We start from the raw sequence: 27,106 nt of genomic DNA, 5'->3' as shown, positions 1-27,106 counted from the left end.
ACAATGTACTATTCCATAGGGAATCCCCCTATCTGGCTGCGATGATGTATTAACTGTTACCACGCTGCTCTCTCCAATTCCCTCAGATGGCAGAAAATATACCTTCCAATTGACTATAGGTGCATGCTGATTGGTAACCAGATTTAACGCGAGCCGTGTGAATCTTTTATAAACCGCAGTAGCCTCAGAATGAAGACGAATGTAATGTTGTATCGCTCCATCTCGCACTATGTTAACAGTCCTGACTGATTAAAAATGCATAAGGAATGTCTGGGGCCCATAAGAGGAGGGTTTATTTTTTCATGCCTCATCTGGAACAGGAAGGAAGCAGAGGATCAATAGATCTGATCTGGGCCCAGGGGTGAAGGCTATCTCCTCCTCCCTCCCTCCACCCCGCTACCCGTTAGCAGTTAAAAGAGAGGTTTCATGTTGTCAGTGGCCTGATGACTTCATGGTTTCTATAAACACTGGTGCAAGGAGACAACGGAGGGAAAATACATTCCTCACCACAACAGCAAAGTTGGAAAACAGGGCTGCCCTGGCAGCAGTTCAGAAGGAATGTGGTCAGCATTAGCTTCCTGTTTCAGACATTCTTAACATGGCTTTCCACTGTTCTCACCCAATATTTACAACTCACAAACATGTAGGGCTCAAGTTGTGTAAGATCAGCGCCGACTCTGACAGACAGAGCCAGCAGTTCCAAAACAGATCCAAACCTCATTTCATGCTTTGTTTGAGAGGATGTTATGAAGCTCCTGGAAGTACAATAACATACAGAGTAGGGCTGGGCGATACGGCTACAATCATCTGTCCCGATAGCCGTGATTATCTGGCCACAGTTGCTGTTGCTGTAGTAGTATATACGTTCCATTTTCCATTAACTCTCACTTTTTCACCAATTTTTATAATGAAATTTGCAACCGGGGAACTTAATCCCAGGTCAGTGCCTCTTCCTCAGCCTCTCCAACCTCTCACTTAAGTCCACCGTAACCCGGCACCGTCCTTTGGCAAACTAACCAGGACTATTGATTGGGTCATGTATTACCCATGATCCTCCATATGCTGAGTGTAACACCTCTCTCTGTCCATTAACAGCCTCCTGAAGTTTCATTCATTCATTTACTTCTGGCAGCCGACCAATCGCGGGCATTGTTTGCAGGATGTATGGGGCATCTGTTGACATGGTCGTTAGTTACCATTTTGCCTGAGAGAAATAAGCTGCTGTAGTATATCACTTGGCATTCCAACACATAAATGGTTGTGTCGGTAACATAATCTATCAAACTCAGACGGAGCGGCGTGCTCCATCACAGCTGATGAATCCCTCGCAGAATGATCAGGAGATGATGGGAGAAAGCAACGCTCAGTGTGTCTTGTCACACTTGTTAGTGATGATAATTTCACTGATACTGCAGTTTTTCTGATGGAGATTTATTTCCATTTAAGGGTCTTTATGTCTCCGTTCTCTAGAAAACCCGTGCTTAATTGCATGGGAGGTAATCAAGCTCCATTTCCATATCTCTAATGTTGTTTGACAGCCCTTTTCCTCCAGTTTTAAAAAAAATAAATTACTTTTGAGTCCTGATAGAATTAATGAGATATTTTTGAAGATATTCTGTTATTAGCGAGGAACAATGTTTCTTCTCAATTTCTGAATTGTTTGCACTGTATTTTCCCTAAATTCTGTTACCAAATCGGACCACCGTTTTTGCCCTTGTGTGTGTTGATCCAGGTTGCTAACCAGAATGCCCACTGAGGATCGACATCTATCTTCCAGCTGTGGTTCTTACGTCAAAACCGAGCCTTCCAGTCCATCCTCCTCACTAGTAGACACTGGCAGTCACCATAGTCCCAGCGGAAACTCTGACGCCAGCGGCGGCTACGTTAACGGCAGCAGACACTCACACGCCCTGGACTCCCCGCCAATGTTCAACCCAGGCATGCTCGGAGGTGGCACCGCCTGCCTACGGCGCTACGAAGAGTGTTCCGGCGTTGTGGCAGACGACTCGCCGATCAAATGCGAGTACATGCTCAATGCCATCCCCAAGAGGCTGTGCCTGGTGTGTGGTGACATTGCCTCGGGCTACCACTACGGGGTGGCCTCCTGTGAGGCCTGCAAAGCATTTTTCAAAAGGACGATACAAGGTATTTTCCTCTTCTTCTTACAACTTTCACTTACTCACCTGAGCTCATCTCCAATGTCTGTACGCTCCCGGTTAAAGCTGAGAATAATCTTATTTTCTCTCCCATGTGGTTGAATATCCTGCTAAAAAAGTGTTAGCCCTTTGACCCAAGTGTACTATAACACCTGTGTGCCTATTGATCTGATGAAAAATCTGTTGTTTTGTGTTTCACGTGTTTCTCGGTGCTGGTATCCAACTATCTGCTCTTATGGGAGTAATACAAGGTAGAGATTACGAGCATCTACAGCAGGCATTAGGCCCAGACTGTAAATCTGCTCTGGGTTGTGATTTTTTTATGAAGCATTTGCATGTGAATCGCACGTCTGGCATCGTCTCTGCCATGTGTCGGAGCAGTTCCAGAGTAATCACTTGGACAAAGATACTACGCTGCAAACTGAGATGCAGAATTTAGAATTTTATCTGCAGGATTTGTTGTCTGTAGACATGGAGCTGGACGGCAGGTTAGCGAGGCCTTGGCCACACATTTGAACTGTCCGAACCCTAGTATATATCTATCTATCTATTTAATATTATCGATGGTTACTTTACTTGGTATAACAGTATGCTCCAGGCTTCTTCACAGATACTCCTGATAAATTCAATGGTTTGTACTTTTGCAGAAACAGAAATAATGTTGATAACATGATATAATTTGGCTGTATTGCTGTATAAAAAAGATGCATCTTTTTTTCAAAGGGATAGTTCAGATCTTTTTGAAGTGTGGTTGTATTAAGTACTCCATAGTCATTGCATTACCTACTGTAGATGGCAGTCAGCGCTCCTCTGGTTTTGAGAGGCAGACGGAGAAGCGTGGAAGCTCAACAATGTACTGCTGTGGATGGGGGCAGCAACTAAACGTATTTTAGCCACCTTAAAAAAATCAGTGTATGCTATATTTAAAATATTTTCACTGCTTTACCTTGACATCAAACAGCCCTGTTTAAGTTTGTAATGACGCCACTCTATGCTCATGTCGAAGCCACCAGACCAAAATTCTGCGGCAACATAATCTGCTACTGCTGCCTCGATCAGTTAGCTTGTTTGTGTTAAATGGTTAGGAACTAAATAATGAACAAACCCGCTGATCAAGGCAGCGGTAGAACATCAACTCCCATGTTCTATGAGGTAAAATGACTGTTTCTGTCAAAGGGGTCTGGTGGCTTTGAAGAGCCGGATAAGCGGTTAAAGATGAGATGAGATGAGATTACCCTTGTGTAAATTTAAACAGGGATGTCTGATGGCAAGGTAAAGCTTTGAAAATATTCTTAATATAGTGTACACTCAAAGTTTTTTTAGGTGGCTAAAATACGTTTAGCTGCTGCCCCCATCCACAACAGTACATTGCTTAGCTTCCGTGTCTTTCCTTCTGCCTGCTTCTTCAAACTGGGGACATACCAACCGCCATCTAGTGTACGTAATACACCGACTATGTATAAGAACTTCCTACAGCCACACTTCAAAAAATCCAAACCATCCCTTTAACATTGCCACTAGATCAACGTTTATAAAAAAAAATATAAAAAACACATCAATGGTACAAACTTGCGCGGGCCACTCAGAATGTTTAAATAAGATGCAAAGAAGTGTTTCAACCTAACTTTGGCATTTTCGCTTTATGTGGTCATTCAAAGGCTATATGTGTCACAGTCTGACCAGCAACACAGTCAAGGACTGTAAATAGTGTCCATGTGTGACTTTGTGTTGTCGTGCAAAGATCCCCCAGCTTCTTCTTTTTCCTCTCGCTCTCCTTCGTGGAGGACAGGCCCATAATGAACCTAATCTGTCCGTCATTTGTCCTGAGCCACGGGAGTTTCAGTCAATAACAATCAGTGTTGGGTGACTGTAATTAAGAACCAGGCATTTCATTGGGAGAAAGTCGAGAAAGGAGGTAGGGAGGTGTGGATCTGTTCTTTGCCCCCGGGGCCCTCCAGCCCTGCATCCAAGGGGGAGGAGATGGGGGGGCAATTAGAAGCTCAAGCACGTGTTATCGGGGCAATAACAGAGGAAGGGGAGAGAGGAGAGAGACGCTGAGGAGTCCTCCAAATAAAAGGCAGAGGGACAAGGGACAGGGGACATGGTCATTCACTGAAAGGAGAAACCGCTTTAATGGAATGGTAATCAGAAAGGGGGGTCCCGGCCTCCGCAAAGGAGGAGGACAAGGAGAGGTCCAGCTTGAGTGGAGATGAGTGCGTGGATAATAGCATGGCATAATAATATATCAAAATTTAGAGGGAAAATAAGAGAGGTTAAGGAAGGATATTAGAGTGGTTGAAATGTCCTTTGAATAAAGGTGGACACAAGACCTGATTAACTAAGAGGGTATGGCGACAGTGAGCTTTTAGAGGTAGGCAATTTAAGACTGTTGTGGATCCCTAATGCAAACCACCCCCCACCCCCACCCACACACACACACACACACACACACACACAAACACAAACACACACACACACGCAACCACCACATTATTTTTCATCCATTCAGGTATAACATTTTTCCTTCAATAATCATAAAAATATAAATTATAATTTATTAAATGAATGTGACCTGAATGAATGAGTCTTCTGTATTCTATTATTTTCTAATTATGTATTAATATGAATAAAAGCTAAACAAGGTGAAGAGTTTGCTACAATAAGTGGGTTGTTCTCTCTAATCCCTGTTTAATAGAAACTGGTTTCTCTATAGTGAGCGGAAAATTGAGATCTCAGGCATTTCATTGTTATTTTGCATCATTACAGTAAAATACGATGCTGTTCCATTTTTGGACTGTCTACGCCATGGACGCTTCTTTTTCTGGTCCATTTTGAGGACCCTAGTGGATACATTTCACACTCGAGTAACGAGTGACCAAAAACTGATACCTTGGTTCCTGCACAGGTCGGGCTTGGACGGAAACTATTCGGGTTTATGTCGGGTCAAGCTTTAGTGTCAACAGTGATTCCAGCTTAGAATTGGTATTAAATTGAGAAAACGCCATTGAATTCAGTGTATTTTAACTGCACGAACAGTATAAATGACAGACAGCACAGAGTACATGCTGTATAGTTTGTAGTATAGAACTGGTACACAGCATGTGTCTCTGCACATGAGCACTCTGCACTCTACTGTATTTTCCCTCTGCTAATGCCTCTCACTTTAAAAGACTTCACCCACCAAACCAGCAGCAGCCTCTGCCAACATCCTGGCATGATGCCCCGGGCCCCTCACTGTGCATGTGACCCTGCTGGCACCGTCCCTGCCAGGGATCCTGACAAATGTTGGCACCTTCTCCTTGACCAACAGGGGATTGTGTGTGTGTGTGTGTGTGTGTGTGTGTGTGTCTGTGTGTGTGTGGTGGGGGCAGCTCTGGCAGAACTACGACAGATAACACCTGGTTTGCTGTTTTTAGGTACCATTAATACATCTCTGGACTTCAGGGACATTGTTTAAACACTCAATCAAGGGATTTGGATACTTGGGAAAGAGGATTTGTCATTGGATTCTTGGGGGTCACGTCAACTTTTGAAGTGACCGCGTAATGATCCTGAAAAAATTATTACCCGGAACCTGGTGAGAAAAACAGGCAGACGTGGCAGCATATTCAATACCTCTGCATTTCTGGCTTTTTTTCTTTCTTTTTTTTTGGACCCGAGTGATTAAATTGCATAGGAAATATTTCCATAGTGAGCCAACAAACATCGAGACAGACTTGAATAATACATCGAGCTTTGCTACATGATACGGGAGCCTCAGATTGGCGAGTCTAACAGCAGTTCTTGGTCTTTACCGGAGAGCATTATGCAGAGCGCTCGGCTGTGCGTCCATCTCTTAGCCCTTGTGTTGTTGAGGGAGGGCAGCTTTCCCATCATCCTTTAGTTGAAGAAGGATGGGATGGAAGGGGTCGTGGTGAGCGTTGCAGAGAGGACGCTCTGCATTAATGAAGCTAATTTATCTTTGAGTCAAAATGGGGGTGGGACTCTGGGGCGGGGAGGTGCTTTTTACATGTCCCATCAAAATGCCACTAAAGCCTCCTCTCCTTCAGGAGTGTCACATCAGGTCACCTTGGGACAGAGGTGTGTGTGTGTTTGTGTGTGTTTGTGTGTGTGTGTGTGTGTGTGTGTGTGTGTGTGTGTGTGTGTGTGTGTGTGTGTGTGTGTGTGTGTGTGTGTGTGTGTGTGTGTGTGTGTGTGTGTGTGTGTGTGTGTGTGTGTGTGTCTGCGTGTGTGTGTCGGTGTACGCACATGCATGCATTGTGTATTTTGCTGTTTACTGTGAACCTTGAACCTGTGAACATTTCTGATTTGGTTTCCTTTTCTATAATTCTACAATAAATTGCACCGAACTACTGCTGTGCACCTTTTCTGCTCACAGAATTAATGACGCCACGTTTTTGTGATATTCTACAGGGAATATTGAGTACAGCTGTCCGGCCACCAACGAATGTGAGATCACCAAAAGGAGACGCAAGTCATGCCAGGCCTGCCGTTTTATGAAATGTCTCAAAGTCGGCATGTTGAAAGAAGGTGAGTGCTGATTTTATTACCTCGTCATTTTTTTTTTTTTACTACTTTATTCCACTTCAGATATCATTTTGAAGATACAGAGCTGATACAATGGTTCAACTATTTAGGCCAAACATCAAAAGTTGACAAAAATGTTCAGCTCAAAATGTGAAGTATCGTTGCTTTTCTCTGTATTATATCATATCATTTCACTATTTTTAGATGCTTTTAAGCTACATTAATCAATAATTGAAATCATTTTTAGCGGCAGCCCTGGTGGGAAACAAGAGCTTATTGGTCTCAACAATTCAAGAAAATAATTATCGCTGTCAAGAGGAAATCCTCTTTCCAGTCTTCTGGTTTATTATGATTTAAAGAATTAAGACTTAAGTCCTGTATGGGACCAAAAGGCCTTATGATCAGCCACAAGGGTCTATGTCCATCTTGAGCTTTAGGAGTAAATAGCTAAAGGATGTCTTATGGCAGTAAGTCTAATAAAGTCTAACAGTGATCAGATATTAAAGATGGCTTTGGCCTCCAGGAGTCACCAGTGACATCACCCTTACTCACCTCTCCTCACACCATCGAGCCTCTCCGCGTTTAACTCAGACGCGTGGGAGAAGCTGCTGAGTTGGATGTTCCTACCAAGACTGACTGAGAAGTGTAACAGTACTCTTGAAAAGCACAGGCTGTTCCCCAAAGACTTCCCCTCTCCCCTGGGCTCCGGGTGTTTCTCTCTCTCTCCCTCTCTCTCTCTCTCTCTCGCTCGCTCTCTCTCTCTCTCTCTCTCTCTCTCTCTCTCTCTGTCTGTCTCCCTTCCCCTCTCCTGCCTGCCATATTGATCCGTTAAATGCTTTCCGAACATCCCACCTCACTTCCTGCATGTGTTGTTTCTCCTCTAGAGAGAGACCTTTGGGAGTACAGAAGGGAAAATCTAGCCGATAGATTTTTCTTTTTCTTTTTTTTTTAAAGGAAAGAGGGGGGATTTGTTTGGGGGGTGGGGGAACTATTCCACACTCGTGCAGTCTAGCTCTTAGTTATGCCTTTGTAGAGAAAATTATAATACCTTGTGCTGAAATGCACATTTTTGGACAGATTTTATATGTAATTAAAACCAAAATGCCTTATAAATAAAATATTACCCCTTTTTTTAGGATTTTTCTGTCTGTGATGGTAAATATATAGTAGAAAAAAAAGTCCCTGCACTCCGCCAACAATGGTTAAGTTACTAAACAAAACGTCATTGCACTGAAATGTAGCTTTTTGATGAGCTTGTATTTAATTAAGCTTGTAACACCACAGATAGCAGCAGCAATGTACAACATCGACTTCTTTCTTATAGATGTCCTACTTTTTAATCTTGTTAAATCTGCAACTTTTTTCTCCTAGATTTGTTACTTTTTAATCTCCTAAATCTGCGACTTTTTTCTCGCAGATTTGCTAGTTTGAATCTCATAAATCTGCAATTGTATTTTCTCGTAGATTTGCCACCTTAATCTCATGAATCTGCAACTTTTTTCTCGAGTCTATACATTTTTTTTTCTAATACGCTGTGGTAGTAACGTGGGTTGTAGCCAAAGATTTATAAAAATATATATATATATATATATATATATATATATATATATATATATGTTTCCATCGTGTTGGATTTGTGCTCTGTAACATCACAGTTAAAGGCGATATTAATATTTAGACACTTAATGCACATTTATTGTTTGTCATTGTAGCAGTCTAACTCTCAAACACTAGTGAAGGTGAAAGTGCAAGGGAGTATGATGTGTTTAGATCGGGGGGGCTTCAAACTGTGAGGAGAGGAAGTGAAGTAAAGATACTGTGTTAGGTGAAAGGGACAGGTGAATGCAGGTGTGACTCCACTTAGTACAATGTTGTATCCCAGTTTGAAGACGTATCACACCAGGTTAAGTTCTGGAGTTTAGCGCACTGCCTTCTGTACTGATTGCATGATTTAGAGAATCTGTTCATAGACTCAACGTCGAGACACAACAATAAAATGTCCTAAAATAAACCATGGTCATACAGTTTTGTCTTGTTCTGCCAGCACCAAACACAACTCATAATAGAAGCCGCCAGCAGTTAACTGCAATCTAACACAATATTGTATGTCAGGCTCTTGGTTCACTGCCACTAATGCAGCTTCAGTTTGTACTTACGTAGCTGCGTTTGTTCATCTCAGAATGAAGGCTCATCCATTGCCATTACAACACTATTTATACATGCGCCCACTCTTGATGTCTTCATCCCGGCCCAAATATCTCACACAGAGACTTTGAAACTCAGCCAGAAAAAACAAACTCGCTTCAAAAATAAAGCGGGAACTATTAGCGCATGCTTAAAAGGAAAACGGTGGGGTATGGTGTGTGGTGGGCCGAGCTAAGCCGTTGATGTGGACAGTCAGTGTGTGTGTGTGTGTGTGTGTGTGTGTGTGTGTGTGTGTGTGTGTGTGTGTGTGTGTGTGTGTGTGTGTGTGTGTGTGTGTGTGTGTGTGTGTGTGTGTGTGTGTGTGTGTGTGTGTGTGTGTGTGAGAGAGAGAGGGGGAATCGGTAGCCTCCACCGCCTGCTGCTCCGGAGACGCACCATCACAGCCACCACGACATGTGGCACAGTAGGTGATTCTCTGAAAGTGATGGCATTCAATTAAAAGGAAAAAGGACATTTAATCGTGGCATAGTGCCGTAGTGGCCCCTCGCAGACGTGCTGAGGCTTTGATCATGGAATCAGTGGGGGGACAACAGCTTGCCCTACTTCATGTAATGAGATCACCATGTAACAAGTGGCCAAGGGCTAGTCATGGAAAAGGAATAATCACATAGTGTAATATGAATGCAGGTGTCATGTAAGATGCAAACTAGTCTTGAGAGATCAGCATTACATTACCACCACATGATGTGTTGTAAACCTCTTTTTTTCTATTTTAAAATATTCTATTATACAGTTATTAGTGTACAAATAGTGACCAAACATTAACAGTTCCTCATGAATTCATATTACCATTGCTCACATTACAAACGTCCCTTGCTCACAAAATCCCCAAATGATCTTTTCACTCGTTGTAGTGCAGCAGTATGATAAGAAATGCTTCACTCTGCAGAAGATGTTAAGAGAACTTATGTGATCAGTCGTGCTAAAAGTGTCTAATATTTCCACCAGGGCTCTCTAAGCTCTGCTCTAAGCATGCCATCTGAATTATAAAGTGCCAGCTGCCACAGTTAAAACCAGCATCACTGGTGGGCAGGGGGAAGCCCCTCCTCCCCGCAACACCTGCCGCTAATCAGCCGACTTCAGTTCTCAAGCGTTGGTTTGGTGGCTTCAGGTATGTTTGGAGTCCAGTACAGGTCCAACAACTTAAGTATCTCTGTACTGAAGTAGGAGCTCAACACATTTAAGGGAAAACAAAATGAGTCAGTAAATTAAATCTCCCATATTGTAAACAGGGAGATTTCCATGTCTTATTAGAAAGGAAGTCGAGGTGCTATATAAATACTGTGAAAGTATCAAAACCCTCCACAGAAAAATGCACACAGCCCGTATTCAGAAACTGTGCCTTTAAACGAGCCGTCAGGACTTCTGTACGGTTGTGATGTCACAACTAGACTAGATATAGGTAGAATGTGCCGATGTTGTGCCGTTACAGTCATTTACCGGCTGCAATGACGATGCAGAGACGCCAAGAGTGCAGATGTGGAAGACTCGGAGATGCTGTCCAATCAGAGCAGACTGCTTTATCAGGAAGGGGCTTAAAGAGACAGGTGCTAAAAGACAGACACAATATAGAGGGTTTTGGGTTTTTTTACATTAAAGCCTGTAAACATGTTCTAGTAGAAACCCAAAATACAGGTATGGACCTTAAAATTGGTTCGGGTTTAAGCGGTATACTTTAGATCTGCTTGATAGTCGTGCGTTTTCTATGTGGGTGCGTTACGTGAGTTTGGATGTGAGTGACAAGAAATTAATTATATATCTTGTATCTGAGAGGAATATCAAAGAGCCTCTCGGGAAAAAAATATTGTAGATGACAGGCTTCTTTCCAGATCCGGCTTTACTGCTGTGCCTCAGCAGAGCGCCTGGATGAGTTGGGTGGAAGGTAGCAGCAGGCGTCTGTTTGAGGAAACCAGCCTCGCTCAGTGACCCCTTAAATGTCCAGCTGAGGCTGATAAAAGGTCACAGGTCCAATGGAAAAATTCTCACGTAATTACAACTCGCGGAAGGTATGGTGTCAGTCACTACTGCCAGGAGTCAGTGCCTGCAGCTAATAGCAGTGCTAATAACCCCATAGCATTACCGTATGTTGTTAAATGATAAAGACATTTCTAGATTTAATTAGAATTTTTTGACTTTGTGATTTAAGTCACGCCTGGCTCTTTCTGCCAAAGATTGTTTGATTTTGTTTGTATATTCTTTTTTTTTAGCTTTTTTCTTGTTTTAGTACTGCAACAAATTCTCGGCAAGTCTTCTTTCAGCTAATCACATCGTGATGTTAACAAGTTAGCATGCATAAAAAAGTATGTCCTATTGATACAGAAGTTTACAACCCCTGTACGCTGACTGCACTCATTTTTAACAGTTTCACTAAAAGACACTTAAGCCTTTGCCCTTCTGAAACCCGTGCTTGCCGGTTTAGGTGTTAGCTCTGTGTTTCCGTGGTGTATTATTTTGCTTGTGGGGATTTTCTGACACCGCTGTAATGTGGTGGATAAATAAAAGCTGCCAGACTATTTTGGCAACCTACACCGCTGTCTCGCCCTCGCCCGACCACAGATAGGGATCAGCAGTCTTTCCCGAGCGAACGTGGCTACTGGGGTAACGTTACAGCCTTATTTTCCTCCAGCCACATACACAAAAGATTAGTAAAGCCATATCCAATATCACAGACTGTCAGGTCCCTTTCTAATCAATAGGCTTGCATCAAAAACCAATCTATACAATAAGATTACATCATCAAAATAAAGATATAGCAACATGGGTGGGTGCCTTTAAAGTCTTAGCTGATTCATTTGAACAGCATACGTCTACAAAGCCAGAGTCAGTTTTGCCCGTGTTGCTTTACGTCCGTGTGTAATTCTGTACAGGCGGAGTGCCCTCTGAACCCCTGTCACTTGGTTTTTTCTTGTACCACACACTTGTCTATCTAACACCACATGTGTGGGGTCTTGTTTGCTTTTTAGGGTGTCAGAGTAGCTGGCAGACTGCAGCTGAGAGTCAGCGCCCACCCAAAGGCTCTGCACCGGCCTGTCCTCACTGTCTGGCAGGTGATAGATCAGACACGGAGGCTAACACATGTTCCTCTGAAGAAGGGGATTTAGCGAAGTGATGACCTCTTTACAACCCATACACACACTCGACTCGCAGCACATGCATTCGTGTACGCACATGCCAAATGTATATCAGCCCTGACAAGTGACGTGGGATCAGACCTTGAGGTGCATGTCTCCTGCCGACACCCTTCTCCCTCTGTGTTCTTTTCTCTTTCACCCACTTCCAACACACAAGTATTTGTGCGAAAACCACAAACCCCCGAACGCACGCTACGCCATCACATCAGGGATCCTGAATCGACCCGTCCATCTCTAGCCGCACAGATGTTTTCCATTACAGGCGAATTTGTGGTCAGCGCAGCTCTGTAATACACAGAAATATCCCTGGCGGACACGCCGGCTCAGATTTATGAAAAGTGTAAAACATGATAAAAAGAGCAATGCCAGGGTGTGCGGTTATGGGAGAATAACTCCTGCTTTGTCATGTCAGCCCATTGCGGGTTAGAGCAGGTTGAATGCCACCCCGATATACCCCCACCCTCCGTCTATAGCTTTTTGCAGGCTCACAGACTCTGCCCTCAGAAGTAGGTCTGTAAGTGCAATGTCCCTGTGCCTTGTAAAGGGTGAGCGACGGTGTAGGAGGGGGCGTATGCTGCATCCCTCTGATTTTTCCCAGCTAAAATAGGGAGCCCCTAATCTCCCTTTGGCAGCATTAGCCAGCCAGCCAATTCTGACACATTCTCTAGAAAGAAGCGCCTCTGACAGGTGAGCGGCTGAAAATAGTTGCGTGAGATACACACGCAAGCACATGTTCATATTGTAACACACAAGCTCAGATACACACTGAATGAGCCACATTGACTAAGTGTGATGGAATCTGTTCTCCGTAGAGCTTCTTCCGCACAGTGTGAATGAATATTACATAGATTTACTTGTTGTTTGGAACTTTTGTTCTGGATACTTTTTCTTTAGCTTTTTTTTGTTATTGCTCAACCTCCTTTCCACTTAATTTCTGTTGTTTATATTTGATTTATTCGATATTCATATATACAGTGTGCAGGCCTGTAGCCGCTGAGGACAATGAAATCATGTTGTGTGCACTTTGTGTGGGAATTTGAAGGTTTTAACAACAGTTATTAATTAAACTTACAGACGGTGTGAATATTATAGGGGGATCCCAGTATCTTTAGACTCAATATAACAACCAAATAATTACTATTCATTAATTCTCCACCAGAATTTTATTCCTGGCAGTATGGAGAAGGTGTTCTTGGACCATGTTGGGGCTTTTTTTTTTTTATTTGTGGTGTTTGTATTGCCGGGGATTCATTAGACCTAAAATCCTTTTTCTATTGTTTTGTTTTTATATATACATATAAAGATTAAACACATTAAAAGAATGAAATAAATCCACATGATGCATGCGTACACACAGCGACCGCCACATGAAGGCAAACCCAGCCGCTCCAGTCGGGAATGTGCTTTAAGGCTGCACAAGTCAATAAAGATATTGAATGTGAAAGGGAAGCCGAGGGTCAGGTGGCCGTAAAGATTGCTCCTATGCAAACATGCCTCATCGTCTTTCCACACACATGTACACACAACCAAGCAGGGAGCAAGGATGGACTGTCAGCCAGTATCTTTGTGTCTCAGGCCGTCTAAGTTATGAGCATACTGTACTGTATGATCTTACCGAGCTCGTAACATTCAGCACACCACACTTCTACCACCTCCTGTTCCGCCCACAGCCTCACCCCTGCAACCATACTTTGGCTGTCACACTTTATGAAGGGCCAGCAACTGTAAAATAAAAAAAAATTAAAAAAGGATCTGGATGCTTTTAAGATGATCTGTGGCCCCCATGTGACAAGCTGTTCTCTGGACCCAATTGTCCAGAAGCATGGGGGCTGCTGTGGTTTTGGCCCTGAGGTGCGGAATGCGGTGCTGACGATGACACAACCCCCCCAACCCTTCCTCCTCCCAAGCCCTCAACAGGGGGCCTCATCCAGCTGTCTTGTTGTGGTCAGATTCTCAGTACTGTGCCGTATCACATGGGGAGGAGATAATCCCGCACTGGTCGGATCAGGCGCTGGCTGGGACAGGCAGGGCTGTCAGGGGAGGGAGATGTACACCCGATGCTGAAAGGGAGAGGAAAAAAGAGACAGACGGAAAGGAAAGCGAGAGAAAGAAAAACAGAGATCTTGCAGAAAACTGATACATTCAGCCAAAAACAGCAGCTTGTTCTGTCTTATTCCCCCAACCCTCCCATCATTCTTCAACATTATCCCACCCTTTTTTTCCCTCCTCTCTGTCATTCTCTCTGCCCTCCTGCCTTGGGTCTCTGCCGTTTGCAGCGCCGCTAAGCTGTAAACTGAAACTGGTTAGCGCTGAGCTCTTAATTCTTGTCAGCGTCTATTAATTATGGGCCAGTTGGATGTTCCAGTTCAAACAGCCCCCGCGGATCTTGGAATTCTAACTCCGGCTGTTTGGTCACTTGTCGCTTGTCGCAGCCACATGACCCTGCAGCCTGCAGCAGGGAAACAGTGTATGTGTGTGTGTGTGTGTGTGTGTGTGTGTGTGTGTGTGTGTGTGTGTGCTTCTGTGTGCATGCATGTGAGGATGGTGGTAGATGTCAGGGACAAAAGCATCAACAATTTGCTGTCACTTTAGTCTGACAAGTATGTGAATTTACAGTGTACACCTGCTTAATAAGTTTTTGCATTTCACAAGCATATTGTCGTTAAAGCCTTTACTAACTGCATTGCCCTTTTCTAGGCCTACGTGTGTCATTAAATAGAGAGAAGCTAGTGAATTGATTTAATATCTGGAGAACATGCCCGCAGTTACCTGAAGCACAATTTGTCATTTTAAATGTACCTTAACCAAGAGTAATGGTAGAAACAACCACCGAAGCTCCATCTATCGCAAACCCAGTTCCTAGCTGCCTGACTGACTAATTAAAACCGCATCCACATGTGTTCAAAGAACAAGAAGTCTATTTGCAAGCCTTATTGATTACTTTAAGGCGTACAAATGGAAAGCTGTGTTAGGAGAGGGGCTCTCGATTTAGCTTCAATCTGCCAGGCATAAAATGATCTCACTGTGTTTGCTGGGAAGAATGAGCTCCCTCTGGGCGCGGTGGGTAATTAGGTTAGTGGATAGTCGGTGTCAGGAAATTGAAAGACCATCCTAATCGGATTCTTTTGTTTCCAGGGGAATCAAAGGAATTTATACGAGTCACTGGGAAATCTCACACGACTCAATTCCACTTGACCATGTAAAATCTGTTTGCTCTCCCTCAATGCTCAAACAACTTTTAATACAAGGGTGTAAATCCAGCCCATAAGGTGCATCTGATGTAGCCTGTGTCCTCCTGAGATGGCTTTCAAGATAATCCCTGATATATCAGTTTGTATACTAACTAGATGCTTACACACTTCCATGTGCAACAGCTATTGAACTCTTTCAGTTAAAAGCACAAAAACACAGATGGAGTTGTCCCAATTATGGAAATTAGTAATACAGGGACAAATTGCTTATATTATTTTTAAGGCTTTTAGAACGTGCTTGGTATACCAGTTAAAATATACCAGGAAAACTTTTCTTTGTATGATTCTGAAGATAAAGTCCTTAGTTTCATAATGGATGTAGAAAATACAAAAAAACACTGAATCTCTTGAGAGCGATTTATGACTCAGCCAAATATACGCATATAGTTGTCACTGTAATAGGAGTGACAGTGTTATTTTTCTTTGGTTTAGCCATTCAAACATGTCTATGATGTTTTTTGCAGGTGTACGTCTGGACCGGGTGAGAGGGGGAAGACAGAAGTACAAACGGAGGTTGGACGCAGAGAACAGCGCCTACCTCGGCCTCGGCATCCCCCCTCCTGCCAAAAAGCCATGTGAGTGACACGGTTTGATTTTTCTATCTCACTCAGACTTGGGTGGCACCTTAGCAAAGCAGCCATTTCATAACATTCATAGAAATGTTGGGACTTGGAGTGGTGCAGTTAGAAATGTATTCATTCTTAAATGCACAGCAAACAATTTTTCAGGTGGATTTTGACTTTCACGTTGAAAAGAATCCATGCAGATTCATCACCAGGCCAACCTGCCGCATAAAGACTATGCTGTGAATTAACACTTTGCAAATGTATAATTTAACCATGTATTGGTTGTAATTTCCGTACCCCAGTATAATCCAGCATACATTTGTCACCTAAAATTGTCTCACAACATCTTTTCTGTCTCTCCTCTTCTGCATCTGCCCTCCACTCTTTCAGTGACAAAAATCGTTTCCCATCTGTTGGTGGTGGAGCCAGAGAAGATCTACGCCATGCCTGACCCCTCCATGCCCGACGGAGACATCAAGGCCCTGACCACGCTGTGCGACTTGGCCGACCGCGAACTTGTGGTAATCATCGGCTGGGCAAAACATATCCCAGGTAGAGAGACATGACTGCTAATGGATGACTGTGTTGTGTGGGGTATGGTTTTTTGCATCCTATTCATTTCTTTATTAAACAATTTCAAGCGCTTAATTGATTGCTTTTTTTCCCGTGTTTTGCCAAAAAAAATCAATAGATGAAAAAAAAAAATCCCTGTTTACTGTAAAATAACTGAATGCCATAAAAATACAACTGGGGTTATCTGACACGCTGGTTTGGTTCATGACATTTAAAAAAATGTAAGTCCAAAAGACCCTTTTCTACTTTTGCTGGAATGATACAGTATGAGATTACTGAAGTAGTTCACTGACTGTTACACACACATAACTACCCCCCCCCCCCCCCCACACACACACACACACACACACAAACACACAGGATAATTAACATCTGCTACTCATCTGCACCTAAGGGAGAAGCTAGTCCCATATTCTAAAATCTAATCAATAAAGAGCAGCTGAAGCCTTTGATTTGACTGGGTAGGGTGGGAGAGTCTGGGGGTGGGGTCCGCCCCTATGTCAATGTATTCCATTTCAATCCCAGACTTAAAGAAAGCAATCCTCTTATTTACTTAAGGATACTACACAATAAAATTGATTTATTTGAGGAAATACAGATTCCCCGGTCCTTGCTGATGAATTCTTAAATAAGACCTGTTATGCAAATGTTCTCAGATCTTCTTTTCTTTTTTACCTCGGTCAGTTGAAACACACACTTTGGGCCTCATTGTGTTTAAAGGGAGCACAGATTGGACTCAAAGCAGATACATCTCATTGATCCAATCAAGTTCAGCATGTAGAAAATTGCACATGAGGCCAATCCATCATCTTTGAATGCAATGTTGCACTGCAGCAAACAAGTTTAATTATCAATTAACTGCCAATTATTTAATTCAACGGTATTATTTATCGTATTAAAATTTAATTTGCAATGATATAAAACAAATACAATACTAAGACGTTTAATCAGCTGTCAAAATAACAAACTAACCAGCTGCTTAGCTATGTGGTCCGTCCGTGGTGAGCCTGTTTTACACCTTAATGAATGCAATTTGGCGTTAGAGCTTTGATTCTCCGCCTTAGACCCGATTATACCTGAACCATAGTGTTTGGCCGGTCTGTAATTTCTCAAAATACCCCATGACGTAATCAGGTTGGGTTGAAACAAATGTGTGTTGTTTTACACAGACTATGAGGTCTGTGTAATGTCATGAATAATGGATGGGCTGTGTACCTCTGTCTGGATATCTATTCAACTTAGATGCATGGATTAAAAAGCAGTGGAAATTCTGTTTTTTAAACATGCTCAGGCCCAAAACTGCTCTCGTGGTTCTGGCTCGGAGTGGTTGTAAATGTGTTGATAGCACACCTGCCCTGGGAACCTCTGTCGATTGTTTGGCTTTGGAGGGACTCTGCTTCGAGGGAATGTCGCCGTTTCACCAGTGCTTTAACAGGAACAAACAGGGAGGTTTTTTTTTACTTCTTTGACCTCTTTTTTATCAAACACCTTGAGAACTTTTTTTTTTTCAAATCAAATTCAAAAGTATAATTTTCAGAGGGTGATATACAAAAACAAATGTGTCTGTTTAACAATAGCTCCAGGGGTGCAGAAATGAATTTTACCATCATATTTTTGGACTTCTATCTCTTTTACATTTTCTACGTATAACTATTGATCTTGGATGATATGTAGATCTAAATCCAGACATGACAGAGTTATTAAAGGTGCATGTGACACTCTGGGGACATTTTACCCAGGGCCACCGGGTCAGAGTGTCACCGAGTAACGATTAAGACAAAAGGGGTCCCTACAGTTTAACAGTCCACTCCCACCATTACACTCATAGCCCACTGCGCAAATGGCCTTAACGATGAGGTAATAAGAGTCATTACTGCAGATCGCCCCATTAATGTAAAAGTCCTTCAACATCCAGACCTGGGAGGAAACATGCAGCTTGGAATAGGGTTTTTGTTACATGTTGTCATTTTGCAGGCTTATATATTTGGGGTAAATGGCCGGGCTTATGGCAACTTATGAGGTGCTTTAATGTGCACAAGTTTGCTTGGAATATGAAAGCAGATATCTGTACCGAGTATGAAATAGAAGCTTTAAAAATAAGACTAGTAAAACAATGTTTTGCCTTCGAGAACAAAACTATTAGTAGGTGTTTTCTCGTGCGCTTGAAGCAGTAGTTAAACATGTTTGTGAGGCAGCCTGTGACTGGACGTTACACATACACACACGCACACACACACACATGGTTGTCAGGAGGTCCAAGGTTGCCACTAATTTGTGCAGCTGTTAACACGCACACGCCATCTCAGACATGTAAGAGCACGCAACATGTGTAGATTTATATTCCAGGCAACAGCACTGAGCGCCCTCAGGTATAAAATGTTCATTCACTTCAGCGTCGCTTTATCCTCTTTCCTCTCTTTGTCTCTGCCACTCTCACACACAGACTCTCAACCATCATATCTTTCACACACACTCTCTGGCTTCCTTGTTCTCTAGTTCCCCTGGCTCTCCCCCTCCTACTCCTCCCGCTCATATAGGGCCCTCTCGTCTCATTATTACCTCTGTCTTTTTATTAGGCCCATTAGGGCTCTTAGGAGGCCTGTAATGATACTAAATGAATAGAGAGTGAACTGCTGTCTGTTTTAGACCTAGCTCTCAATGACAGCTTCAAGCTTCACTGCCAACCACTCAGTCTCTTCATTGTACTGAATAGGGATTCAATTATTTATCTTATCTGTACCTGTACTGTACTGTTGCATAGCCAGAGCACTCTTCTTTTCTGCAAACAATCACTAACATCCCACAATACGCTGAGGATTGGTATAGAAATGGACACGTGGCGTACTGTTAAATTACGTATTACAGTATGACCTGTAACAACATCTACATGCAATCCACCGCCACCGAAATTCACCGCCACTTAATCCGGTGTTACAAAGACAGAATAGACTTTGACACCGGAGACAGGGAGTTGCATCACAAGTCCCTCATGTGGTTCAGTTTATTCAACAAAACATTTTGGTTAAGGTTGGGGGTAAGATTATGATTTTGGTCAAATGTTAAATAAAAGAAAGAAATACATGCTTTGAGTTAATTTTGTTGACTTTTTCAGTATTTAACCAAGACCATGATCTGCAACTTGGCAAATATGTAAATTACCAACATTTACTCATTAGATTGATAGAAAATGTAGTTCAAGTTTCTTTCTAAATCTGTTGTTGCTAATTAGCAGGCCTAGCCTATATGGGGAGCGTACCTATGTTCCCCGTATCCTATGTTGCCCGGGTCCTATGTTCCCCGGATCCTATGTTCCCCGGGTCCTATGTTCCCCGGGTCCTATGTTCCCTGGGTCCTATGTTCCCCGGGTCCTATGTTCCCTGGGTCCTATGTTCCCCGGGTCCTATGTTCCCCGGGTCCTATGTTCCCCGGGTTCTATGTTCCCCCCCCTATGACACCCCCCCCCCACCCCCCATATGAATGTAATTTCTAGGAGAAAGGGTTGGTTTTACTGTTAAAAATGTACCATCCCATTAAAATTCATACTTGTAAAGTATACAATAACTACAAAATGGAGCTAAAAACAAAAACATATACGGGCTCTGCACAAAGAAACAGCCTACAGCTAAAGCAAGATAGCTGTATGCTAGCTGGTAGAGGTAAATTAAAAATTCTAACAATTCAGTTTTCTAACTAAATAAGACAGTAGCTACAGCTAACTAAAGCTGGTTTTGACTAAAATGTAACTAGCTTAGTTTAGCAGTATGTCTAGTATTTATACAGTTTGTTGAGCAGACTGTCAGTAACCACCATTGCCTTCACATGTCTACAGTAGATAGATTTTGATTTTGTTCAAAAGCAGAGTGAAGTGTATTCATATGTTAGGTAACAGTGGCAGTGATTTCATTAGGTGAATGAAGTAATGAAGGCATTACAACCTCTCTGTGTGTTATGCAGTTTGCCTGCCAGCCTGTAAACTTTAAACTCTTTTTTCCTAATTTCCCCTTTACCGCTCTCTGCCTTTGTATGGCAGAGTAGTAGATACTTCCTTTTCTTATAGTGCAGTGGAAACCTGAGATAATCATGTCTATGTTCACGCTTTTTGCCATCACAAGCGGAGAAAACTGTAGAGACGGAGGCATAGACATTCCCCAGTTTGCTCAATATTGTGTCATGTTTGGTCAAACGGCAGTAAATCAGTAGGGTGAAATATTGATATTTCATCAGGGGGAATCACCCTCCACGGCAACACTTAACTCAGCCACCTCCGGGCGACACACCTGAAGCTCCGGGGCGACCTCCGGGGAGCCAGGAAGTCACTCTATCGCTTCAATAAATTGAGTGGAAAGAATAAAAAAACACACAGGCTGGGGAAAAGAAAAGAATGAGGAAGCAAAGGAGGAGACAGCTGAAGAGCTTCTTTCACAAAATGTGTAAAGAAATGTAGAAAGAAAAAGCATAACAAAAGAAAAGGAGGTATAAAACCCATTTAGTAATGCTCTTTGGTGAACCAAATGAGAGGTTTAATGTGTTAAATAAACACTCATATCAAGCATTATTTTTTTTTTTTGTCTTAATCGTTGCTCCTTTTACGTCACTTTTGTCTAACTCACTTTGTCCGCACGTAATGTGTTGTAGTCAGTGATCCTCCCTCATTATTCTAAATACACCTTACGGGATTGAAGCAATTCATTTACTTGTCTTTTGGGGATACAGAGTAAATTCATGAATTCCTGATGCAGCCTACAGTATCTACATTCAGTGATCCCGTAGTCCCTCCAGCCCCCCACTAAACGTGTACCGGATGTCCTCCATCAACTGTCTGTTTGTCCGATCTGAGGCCTGGATCGATCCCCCTTTCGCATTTGGTGGACTGATTACAATCTACTAATCAATGACACCCCCAGCACTCTTTTCTCTCCCCCTCATTCTCTCTCTCTCCCCGTCGTTTCTCTGTTTGCTTGATAAGAACCATCGGGAGGACCTCTTTTAAGTCAACCTGCCCCATTGCCATCCATACGACCTCAGATTTAAGTAAGCAGAGTGGTGGGTTTAAGGCACTGGTCAATACCCTCCAATCACCTTCCTATTCACTATAGAGCAGTGAAAGGTATTGTGGCGCTTGAGGTCCTTTCACATGTCCGTCTGTTTGATGTGGTGTGTGTGTGTGTGTGTGTGTGTGTGTGTGTGTGTGTGTGTGTGTGTGTGTGTGTGTGTATAAACGTTAGAGCAGAGAGTTGATGGGTCGACCTCGAGATCTTGGTTGGATTGTTACCTCGAGTGCAGAAGGTTGAACACGAGACAAAAAGATCAAGAAAGGTGTCTTATCAGGTGGAATATGTTCCTGTTTTGTCTCTGAAAAGCGCTCCATCGTAATACCGTTATTTCACTCTGTAATAAGACAAAATCAACAGTTTAAAGATTGTTTAGGTTTAAAACCAGCTCTAATTTAAAAAGCGCACACACAAGGTGCGGATCAGTGTGAACCTGATCACAACTTTTTCTTAAATTCACTGGGCTTTGTTTCACCAAATTGCCTTCATCAGGGTGGTATCTGTTGCATTAGTTCATCAGTTAGTCAAGTGACTTTACAAAAGAAAGACAAATGACCACAAATAGCAGAACTACATAACATTTCAACTAATAGGCTACATCATTCAACGCAAACTGAGCAAACTCCTCCACTGATGCAGGTTGTGAGTGGAGTGGAAACCTTAATGAAAGAAAACGACTTTGTTTTGTCAAATTACAACCATCTTTTAAAAGGCACTTACAGAATACAGTGTTACGTTCTCTCCGTAATGGATAAATACATTTAAATCTTAATTTTTCAGTACAAAAAACTGTACTCTCTTTCAGAGATGCCCCAGTTTGACTTTTTCAGTCCGGGTACCGATACCTGGGCTTTTGGTGTCTGTGTTAAATGAATAAGCTGCATGCCTCACTGTGTGGAAGTGACTGGCATCATTATTTTATGTAAAGCAACATCAGCCTTGATATAAACATTGCTCTCCGGACTTTGTCAAACTATATGTAACAAATAAATACATAGATATACATATTTACTGAATTATTTATTATTCAAATAATAAATTGTGCACCAGCAACGTGGTAAAAAAAAAAAAAAGGTTTTGTTTTACAACTTGTTTGATGGATGACTTGGTATAATGACATGTGACTGAAGCCGTTTTACTTTCAGCACAATAATTACTTTAAGAATTAATTTTGTAGTATTTCTTCCGTATCATGACAAGAATAAGAGATGGTTGGGTTTAAGAATGGATTTGTCCTCACTTAGTGGTGTCTCATGTGCTTATGTGGTGGGTTGCAGAGGGCTGACGGTTGATGGTTGAAGCAGCCCTGGCTCATGTTTCAAAGGCCTCCGTACTTGACTGATTTATATTCTTCCCTTAAGCCACCACATACAGTCATCGGCCTCTGTTTCAAGTTGGACTTCTCCGGGGATTACACAGGGCTGTATACAGCCCATAAAACATATTGAGGACTTGAGTCGGCCATTTACAGTGCAGTGAGGTTAATGGGTTGATCTTGTGATTTGTCATGTGGTTATACGGTTTGGGTGCAGCAATATCTTTAAAAAAAAATCCCTTTTTTTTAATATATTTTCATTTTAAATTCTGCAGGCTTTTCCACTCTCTCACTGGCAGACCAGATGAGTCTACTGCAGAGTGCCTGGATGGAGATCCTGGTGTTGAGCATTGTGTTTCGCTCGCTGCCCTGCGAGGACGAGATCGTGTACGCAGAGGACTACGTGGTGGACGAGGAGCAGGCGAGGATCTCAGGCCTGCTGGACCTGCACGTCGCCATCCTGCCGCTGGTCCGACGCTACAAGAAGCTGCGCATGGAGAAGGAAGAGTTTGTCACACTCAAAGCCATCGCTCTCGCCAACTCGGGTACAGTTAACCTCCTTAATCCCACTGTCGGTCGCTATAAACTGCTGCAGTGAATCCAAACATTGTTTAAACCCACAGAACTTGATTTCAAATTCTAGTGGAGATACCAAAGTTTCCAAATCTACCAAACGCTTTTTGAATTTTGGGGATGACATAAAAAATATGGTATTTGATGGAGTCCTTTCAATTTTAACCTCTTTAAATTATTATCCATACGATTTTCATCCAGTTAATCGTCTTTTAAGTTACTATCTATCAAAGAGTGAGTTAAGACAATGGTGACTGATCATTTTACCCACTAATGAAAGCACTTGCTGAGTATTCCAATATCCGTGTCTGTGGCGACATTCCCTCCCTAAATGCAAATACTCCGCCATGTTAGTGACGCTGTTTACTGTTTCAGTCAGCAGCCCCCGGTCTATTTAGTGGCATTCATCAATAACTTGTAGTTTTATTGGAAATTAGCCAAATATCCTGTTATTTCCTTGTTCTCTACAAACAGAAAGGCGTCATGAGCTTCACATGAAGGTACATCTCTGTTAAATCTGGACTGAATCTAGATAGTTGGCATTTAATTAAAGCAAACGAAGAAATAAAACTAAAAAATGTCAAGAGATTGTCTATATCTGATGAGACGATCACTTCCTCGCTGAAGGATACCTGATAAGAGGGGACAAAGAGGTCAGGAGCGTGGTCGTTTCATTCCACACTCCCTGTGCATCTATATTTTAATTTGTGTGTGTGTGTGCGTGTGTGTCTGCATGTGTGCGTGTGTGTGTGTGTGAGAGACTGTCACATTGCGCTCTCATTCTCTCCATCTCCATAACAGTGGCTGCCAGCGCGCCACAGCCGAGGGAGATATATTTAGCATTTCATTAGGAAAACAGGGGCTGTCAATAAAATGTGTTAAGTGGAGTGGAATGAGCGTCGGGGAGCGACGGGCCTCGTTTGTTCCAATGTGAAGATGCTGCGCCCGTATCGACAGTTTGCTTTTCATGAGGCCGGGCCTGTCCCCCCACTAATCAATGCCTGTTAGGAGTCTTTTCTCCTGCCTGACTGAAAAATGAAAAATGCTGAGCCCAGAGCTTTAGTCTTGTGATGACAAACTCTCCATGGGAGAGCGGAGGGAGGGAGGGATGGAGGGGATAAGTGGGAGGGGGGAGAGCCGGGGTCGGGGGGGACAGGGATGTAAAGGTAAGGGAGAAGTGTGAGAGAGGAAGGCAGGGGTTGAGAGGGAGGCTCAGAGAGGGCGAGAGGGCAGCTTCGGCTCGTTTGAACACAGTCTCGGAGAGCTTCGGCTCCAGGGGTCCTGTGGGTGTGACAGCTGTGGAAATTCATGGCCATTGATTTTGTAATTAGCGGAGTATCGACGGGATTGACGCCAGGCTGCTGACGGATTACATGGAAATTGTTTCTTCAAAGTTAGTTTTGCATTCCGCCCCTAACCTCCTTCAACACAAACACACACACACACACACACACACACACACACATGAAAACGCTCTCCCTGTGCATCTACACACACTGACACACATTTGAAAACATATTCTTTCTTTTCCCTCTCTCCCCTCCTCTCTCTGCTTCACACAGACACACACACACACACACACACACATGTGCTCGCACAGCCAAACGAGGATCAGATCAGTATTAACATGAAGGTTTCAAATGAAGAGAGCTGGAACACATGTGCGGTCCACATAGCCTAGTTAATTTCCCAAGATAGAAACGCAATTTACACAGAAGGCGACTGGTAAAAGAGACTTAATCAGTCAGTTAGGAACATAATTAGCCTTGTACTTTCCTTTTTTTTCTGCCTCATTTACATGTTTATACACGGTCTTACTTCACTCCACAACTTTCATGACACATAGCAGAGCTGATCTAATTCACCCACGCACTTCAATCAGCGGCCACGTTCGGTTTAGCTCCAGTCATACAGCGTGTTTATACGAGTCACTACAACGTCAGATACAACGAGATGAATTGCTTCTATTCAATTACAACTCTGAATTGTATTCCCATTTTGTCGCTCACAATCGTATCAGTTAATGAATTGTGGATATGATACACACACAGATTAGACCCAACTGTAAATCAGTGCTGTGACATTGCCTGAAAACCCACTGCTTGTCCATTAAAGCGCTCTGTCAGCTCGTCCTTTGGAGAACGAGCCTGTTTTTTTCCTTCCCTGACTTGTAGACTTATACATACAGAGTAGTTTTTAATAAGTCTCAACTGGTTTTATTTTAGAGCCTATACATAAGGGGGCCAACTGCTCTTTCTTATGGAAATGAAGGCCATCTGCCGCCATCATTCAGCTGAACGATATCCTAGTAATGCAGCCATCTGAATTCATTAGCAGGGGGGATGTATGTGCTCCATGATACCAAAAGAAATGAATCTTTTTCCTGTCCCACCGTATATTTATGCGGACCTACAGTACCTCTCTCTCCCTAGAGTCCTGGCCATGCATAGGCATTTATTTAAGGAGCGTCATTAACTACTACCAAGAGAAAAGCTCTCTCCAAAATTGCATGTTTGCAAAGACAGGCTGCAGAGTTTAAAGCCAGCCAATGCTGCTGCGAAACACCAGGTTGTTTTTAGTTTTAGATCAATAGACGATATTTGCTTTTCATTTAATGTGCGTCTTTTTCTTCTTCCTCCCGTCCTTCCCCACAACCCTTCCAACTGCAGACTCCATGCACATAGAGAATATCGAGGCCGTCCAAAGGCTCCAGGATTCTCTCCATGAGGCTCTGCAGGACTTTGAGGGCTCCCAGCATCCAGAGGACCCTCGACGGGCAGGCAAGCTGCTAATGACCCTGCCTCTGCTCCGTCAAACCGCCACCAAGGCCGTCCAGCACTTCTACAGCATCAAAATGCAGGGCAAAGTCCCCATGCACAAACTATTCCTGGAGATGTTGGAGGCCAAGGCTTGACACCTGGGCCAGATGTTTGACAGACAGCTGCATCACCCAACGGGAGGCAAGGGACAGCCCATAAAAAAAAAAGGTGGTGTGCCAATTGACAGTTAAAGGATGAAGCGTGGACTACTGAGTCATTTTAACACTTTGAAATGGTAATAAACATAAAAGAAAGGGACTGGAAATGGTTTTAAAAAGGGATCACGATGATGTATATAAAGATGTTGTGTACAGAAATCAGGCAACCGGGGTCTTGTTATAACCAGAGACCCATTGCTCTATATCACCTGAAGCTTCTGTGAATTTGTTTCTTATCTTATTTTCATCTCAAAATGAAAGTGTGTTAATATAAATGTCCTGAAGAGACTGTACGGCTACTCAGCCACAGTATGTGTTTTTGTTTCTTTCTTTCATACTTTCTAATCTCAGTTGTTAAAGCAATAGTCTCTAACTGGTCTACATATAATATGTGTACTGTATATTGTGTGAAATTGCACTGGGCGGGCGGGGGGAGGGAGGGGGGGAGAATTGTTAGACATATTCTTATATTCGTCATCAAAGGAAGAGCTATCCGCCACGGGTCTGTAGGATTCTGGATTTCCTCGTAATATATTTACCTCGTAGTAGCTTCATCGACTCAACGGTTATAGTCTCTAACTTGGTGCTTACAGAAGGACAATGGTTGGCTGGTGATCATAGTTCACAAAGAGTTTGCACTAAGCATCTAGGAATAACGTGGCAATAATGGGTATTGTGCTAGCGTGCTCTGTCTTGTAGCCTCTGAGTCTCAGTCAGTGGTTTGTGCTTATAGACACTTAAACTCCCTCCTCACTCTTCACCTCTCTCTGTGTTCAGTGTC

The 27,106-nt window shown here is 42.9% G+C and overlaps 1 protein-coding gene across 1 annotated transcript in view; it reads left to right on the top strand.

Annotated features, from left to right (window-relative positions):
• LOC310962254 (steroid hormone receptor ERR2-like) overlaps nucleotides 1-26,362 on the top strand; it is a 34,551-nt gene extending 8,189 nt beyond the window's left edge. The window contains exons 2-7 of the mRNA XM_083934645.1: nucleotides 1,733-2,145; nucleotides 6,570-6,686; nucleotides 15,735-15,845; nucleotides 16,227-16,388; nucleotides 23,051-23,320; nucleotides 26,018-26,362. Coding sequence (XP_083790771.1) covers nucleotides 1,733-2,145; nucleotides 6,570-6,686; nucleotides 15,735-15,845; nucleotides 16,227-16,388; nucleotides 23,051-23,320; nucleotides 26,018-26,262 — 1,318 coding nt within the window. The 3' untranslated portion in view covers nucleotides 26,263-26,362. The remainder of the gene's footprint in view (nucleotides 1-1,732; nucleotides 2,146-6,569; nucleotides 6,687-15,734; nucleotides 15,846-16,226; nucleotides 16,389-23,050; nucleotides 23,321-26,017) is intronic.
• Nucleotides 26,363-27,106: the final 744 nt, after the last annotated feature.

This window comes from Echiichthys vipera (genome assembly GCF_963691815.1).
Source record: "Echiichthys vipera genome assembly, chromosome: 19".
Lineage (NCBI taxonomy): Eukaryota > Metazoa > Chordata > Actinopteri > Perciformes > Trachinidae > Echiichthys > Echiichthys vipera.
Note: the sequence above shows the minus strand (reverse complement) of the source record. Positions and strands in the feature narration are given on the sequence as shown.